We start from the raw sequence: 6000 nt of genomic DNA on the forward strand, positions 1-6000 counted from the left end.
TGGTTAGAAGAATATACACACATGCATGTAGTCAAAATAATGAAGGCTAATGAAGAAAATCTAGTCACCATATGGACATAATACATCCAAAAATCCAGTGAAATATATACGATCTGAACTGTGAACTGTGGTAAAGTGTCTTTTACAGTACATTAGCCTTTTTTGGTCAGACGAGATCTTTTCACAGCATATCACAGAGTGTTTTGTGTACATGTTCTATGTACAGCTGCCAGAAAAAGTTGTGAATTCTGATATTTTCTGTACAAATGTTATTGGATTTTGACTGAAGTACTAAAAGCAGATACAGAACTAATTTAAAACAATGAAATCATGCCAAACCTTTTTATCTATTTATTGAGAAAATGTATCTGGTATTACAAAATTCTGAAAGGAAAAAAGTGTGTGAACTTTTGGTGACTTTAGAAGAAGGCTTGTTTATCCTTAACAGGCTGCAAAAGGTTATAAAACTGCTAAGAGTTTAAACTCCACCAATCCACAGTCAGGTGGATAAGTCAGCCGTGTTTTGTTGTGTGTGGAGGAAAGGGGGTAAACTTGTTTCAAGTAAACAACCAAATCAGTTAATTTGGTTCCACTTGTTTAATTTGATTTATCTAATTTTATCACTTGTATAAAAACTTCATGCCTTTTTTCATATTTCTACAAAAATAGAGAAAATGTCATCAGATTCACAAGCTTTTTTTTTTGCCCCAAGAAATGAACAAATGAAATAATAACTGAGAAGGGTAACATTCAAGGACATTTCTCAGATTTCAGCCACCATACTGTTTTCTATTCGCTTTCTAAATAATAATAAAAAAAATCTGTTTGTTCTTCCCTTCTTCAGCCCGCCTAGCCAAAGACGCTACCTTTTCGATAGATCTGATGAAGAGGAAGAGGAAGAAGAAAAAGAAGAAGGCGGGGCGTCCTTACACTATCCTAGATACAGATATAACACCAATGTGAAAGGTCGAGATGGCGAGGACAAGCCTTACGAGACTGCATCATAGCCTTATGAGACTGTGACAGCTGTGACATTTTGTCTTGCATGCAGAGATCAGCACATTTGTGTTCATACGGACACAACCACACACCCAAACACTCCTACCCCTGCAGGAGAACACAAACACTTAAAATCAATGCTTCCTGTGGCAGACACTCACAGGACATAATCGAACAGATACTATGGTCTGTTTTTGACCGTGCACTTATCAGTCTGACCTCACTGCACAAACAGCAGCTCCATTATTTACGGCTCGACTGTGCTCATTGCATGCAAGCAGCCGTTGCTTGGCTTGAACAGCCATCTGGTATAAAACTCATCATGGCTGCAACTGAGCCAAAGAACTTGAGCTTGCAATAATAATGGATCCTTTTTCTCTTTGTCTCTCTTCTGGATTTACATGTAATATACCACAGTAATATATATTGCCATACTACAGTGTATTGCCAAAAAAGCCTTTGTTCCAAGTATGTGAGCACACTGCTTTTCTTATTACCAGTCTTTTTCCTTCCTTCCTTCCTTCCTTCCTTCCTTCCCGTTTGGGAGAAGTGCCATTTGATTTAAGTGGGCTCCTCTACAGCTGGCTTCTCTGCAGCTGGGGTGCTTCATGAACTGCTGCATGGTACACTTAAGACGCTTTCATTATCATCTGCTCGCTTTTTGTTTGCCTGAATTCTCTTTTCTCTGCCTTTTACTGGCAAATTAGTTCTTCCTTCCAGGAGAGCTATATCACTTAACTGCTCCACTATGAAACCCAAACATTTTTCTCACTTTTAATCTTTTGTTTCTAATGTACGACAGATGTGTTTTTCAGAGGATTACTGTCAAGCACATTCATTTACTTTAATCTTACTTCTGTAATATGGTTTGAGCTATTTTCATTTGATTTGACAAAGCGTTTCCCAGGCTCTGTTAGTGAGGAAGACTCTATGGCTTTGTCCTGTGTGTCATGCTTACATGCGCTCTTGTTTCCTTTAGTTTTGAGGTTGATGTCCTTTCCTTTTTTAAAGGGAATAGACTTTGGACAACAGTCATTTGTTGGGTTCTTATAAAAACTACTAAAAACTGATCCTCAGCCAGCATATGAAAAAAGAAAAAATTTAGTGTTATGCTTTTTCTTATCACCAAATTACATGGAAAGATCAAAACTGACAATGGTTTTGGAACAAAATATAAAGTGCAAAGGTTTGCACGCGCAGTAGTGACCTGAGGGTGGTATTGAGGTTCCTCCCAACAGGTCCTTGATACTAAGCTAAGAGTGAAACTAGTTAATATGTAGCTGCAGTTATAATCCACAATAGTCTAAGGCAGTTAAGATTTCAATGGCTTGTTCAATTAAATAATATAAAACTGTATTTATACAGCGCCAATTCACAACAATAGTCGCCTCAAGGCGCATCATATTGTAAGGTAAAGATCTTCTAATAATACAGAGAAACCCAACAATCATATGACCCCTTATGAGCGAACACTTAGGTGACAGTGGGAAGGAAAAGATCACTTTTAACAGGAAGCAACCTCTGGCAGAACCAGGCTCAGGGAGGGGCGGGGCCATCTGACTGGTTGTGGGTGAGCCCACATTTTGTCTGGTCAGCAGGGAGGACCTTTATGTTACCCACAGTCACAGCTGCTACTTCATTTTTGTACAGTGAGGAAAGCAGTGAGACATTATACCAGTCATTATAGACAGTCTGTTTGATGCCATCAAAGCTCTTAAACTTCCTACTGAAAACAGAAATCGCAAAAACAAAAAAAAAGCTTTAAAATATATAGTTTTCCTTTTAGAGCTAATTTTGTTTTTAGCCACCTCCTGAAAGGTCAACTGTGTGACATTTGCTTCTATCCAAAGGCTAGTTGATATCTTTAATTTTTTCTGATGTAGGTGTGGTTCTCCTGTGTAACATGAAGCTGATCATAAACACGCAAGAAGCTTTGTTTCACAAACTGCAGTAAAACTCTGGGATATGCATTCTGAATGCACAGTACTAATACTTCTAAAATGGACTATTTGCTTAGTAGACATCTCTTCATTGATTGAGAGAGATCCATTTCAATAAGGCTAGTGCTAAGTTAAAATATCTAAATGGATTTTACTTCTATCAAATTAGGAATATTGTATCATTCAGACAAATAGCGAATTACCCGCGTAAACATAAACATACTTGGCGATTTCACACATGGACCAGATGTTTCAGTTTCCACAGAAGTAAATGAATCTTAATTAGGAAGTCTTTCAGTGAGTTTTAATAATGAGAGTGTAAAACATCACCAAGGTTCATTTAACTGTAATGTCTTTAACTGGATACATTATAGCCTGTATAACCAATACTGTGAAATCATGTTCAGTGTCATTCAAGCCTGTTCTGTTTTCAGTTTGTTGTTGCCTGAACAGCAAAAGAAAAAAAGAGAACAACCTGCATTTTATTTTTCTGACTGAAGTGTTACATCACACACTTTGGTCATTTGTCTGGTATTTACCGAGTGGCATTAGAAATGTTTGGAACCAGTTTAAACTCCAGAAAAGTTTTACTTTACAGGGGCTGAAAGAATCAGTCGGTGTTCTTTGTGGGGGGATTTAGGTGTGATTCTACTACACATACTGTGCTTTTTAAGAAATGTTTTATTTTTCTTCTCTATGCAGTCTGCACGAGTGTGGAAATGTGTTTTTTGACCTGATTGACCTGATAACATGTTTTGTTTGAAGACACACACACACAATAAAAGAAAGTAAAAAAGGTTGACCCAGTACTGACTGCATACACACAAACACAGTATTTATATATGAATATGTTTATGATTCATGCTAGCTTTGAAAATATTTTCATTACTATACAAATTGACCACTTGTTACAAATTTTGCATTACTTTTTAATATATTGTAAATAAATGATGGTGATTGTTTTGGAATGGCTTCTAGAATGGCTGACTTGAAGTGTTTTGCTGCTGTGGGAGTATCTGATGCACCTACTTTTGTATCTTCATGTGCTGTGAGATAGCAGTATGGATGTTATGGGTGGCTGCTTTTAATATTTATTTCACTGTGTGTAATTTAAGGGAAAATCAGCCCGTTTCTTCTGCTGCTTCTTTTGGCTGCTCCCTTTATGGTTCGCTACAGTGGAACATCTGCCTCCATCTTACTGTATCCCTAGCATCCTCCTGGCCAGTCCCAATGAAAATCTTAACATCTCAACTTCTAGTTTGACCTATATTTTGGTAGTTCCGCTATCTCCATTTGTCTATACATCATAGCAAGTCTCACCTACCATCATGTAAACCTTCCTTGTCACTCTTACTGCTATCCTTCTGTTACAAATCAACACAGAAACTTGTCATACTCACTTCACCGTGCCTGCACTCTCTTCTTGACCTCTCTTTTGGACTCTGTTGCTTTGGATGATTGACCCCAGGTATTTTAACTCATCTATTTTATACCATCTCTCTCTCATTCACACATGTATTATGCCTTGCCTCTATGGATTTTGGCCAGTCAGAGACTGACTGGCCATTCAGATGGGTGACAAATAAAAGAAAAAATCTGAAACTTTAACTACTAAGGGCATCTGTTGACTCTGTTATGTTGTGGGAGGCATACCGCTAGCAATATTTGGGTTTACTTGTCTTTGTAGCGGTAAAGTACTTCCTAGTTTATCCTTTACCATGTGAAACATTTCTCTTCTGCAGCTTTTACTTGACAGACGAGCACAACACAAAGTGAAACACAAAAGTAAACAATAAAGGCAACAAAATAAAATAGGAAAACCAGATAAAATCAAAGGATCTCAATGCCCTAATCCATGGGACACCAGGGGTCACTCAAAAAAACTGACATGCAGGAAAATGTACACAAATGCTGTGGTTTTCATAACAATGAGATCTCAGCCCAGCTGAACACCATTTGTCATCTTCAGCAGCATTATAGAAGGGTTTTTATATTTTGTCATTTGAATGTTGCTGTAGTTTTAATGCAAAAGTAAATTGAGGATGCAGTGAAACAAAGTCAATTTGCAGAAGTTGAGGAACCTCTACTGTGTAACATCATTGATCCAGAGACTGATGCTGGTAGCAATAAACATCCTGCAGTCTGTTAGAATTCTTTGCATGCCATTTTTTGTGTTCTGGTGCCTCGATAAAATTTAGAGTATACGTCTAGCTACAAGTCTTAAAACAGGTTTCTGTTAGTTTTAAAGTGATGTTGCTGCTGGACTTTAACATCTTTCCATCATGAACTGACATCAGCTTGAAGTCTTTCGTCTGCTGCGTTCAGTTTGACAGAGCATGTCCTTTGTCTTTGTTTCTTTGTGCTTGTCCCGAAAAGTTTAGACAACAAAAATAGGAACAACTGTCTGCTTTGAAATGATTGTAGTAATTCTTCTTATTGTTGTTTTTTTGTTTTGTTTGTTTGAAAAGCGGCTTCTTACTTTCTTTATAGAAATTCAAGATGTCCAAAATGCGAATACTTGGATATCTAAAATATGTTCTTGTTACCTACTGTTCCTTGAAAAAATGTATTTTCCACCACAGTCAGCAGATTTTATACAAATAACACAGCAAACACAGCCAATCCCTGACATGTTTGTACTCTCTGCTCATATTGCCTTCATATTAAATATTTTTTTCTTTTTAAAGAACTTATTTTAACATTGCAGTCAACAACAAACAAATCCTCCCTAACAAAACAAGTAACTTCAAGGGCCAAATTGCATTATATTTCTTCACGTCAACAGACGAAATTTGAAGGTAGTGACACATCTTAAAAAAAAAAAAAAAAAAAGGTTTGGATGAACAAAAGGCTAAAAAGTAAATCGTACTAAAAAAACAACCGGAGGAAGTTTCTGCAACTAATTGGATGGTCATAGAGTGAAAAAGTATTTGATCCCCAAGAAAAATTCAATTTAATACTTGGAGAAACCCTCGTTGGCAAGCACAACACTAAGACATTTCTTGTTGTTGTCACCAGGTTTACACACATTTGCACAGGAGAGGTTTTGGCCCACTGCTAT

The 6000-nt window shown here is 37.1% G+C and overlaps 1 protein-coding gene across 10 annotated transcripts in view; it reads left to right on the plus strand.

Moving 5' to 3' along the window:
- Positions 1-4547, plus strand: part of myo18ab (myosin XVIIIA b) — a 135640-nt gene extending 131093 nt beyond the window's left edge. For 8 of the 10 annotated variants that reach the window (XM_019367496.2, XM_013266182.3, XM_013266186.3 and 5 more), the window contains one exon: positions 845-984. Coding sequence is in view for 2 of the 10 variants with exons in the window: in XM_025898192.1 (XP_025753977.1) it covers positions 845-1007 (163 nt within the window). In the remaining 8 variants the exon portion in view is untranslated. Of the gene's footprint in view, positions 1-844 lie in introns of all 10 variants that reach the window. The other 2 variants (XM_025898192.1, XM_025898193.1) reach the window with 1 other exon arrangement.
- Positions 4548-6000: the final 1453 nt, after the last annotated feature.

The sequence above is a fragment of the Oreochromis niloticus genome, linkage group LG14 (genome assembly GCF_001858045.2).
Source record: "Oreochromis niloticus isolate F11D_XX linkage group LG14, O_niloticus_UMD_NMBU, whole genome shotgun sequence".
Classification (NCBI taxonomy): Eukaryota; Metazoa; Chordata; class Actinopteri; order Cichliformes; family Cichlidae; genus Oreochromis; species Oreochromis niloticus.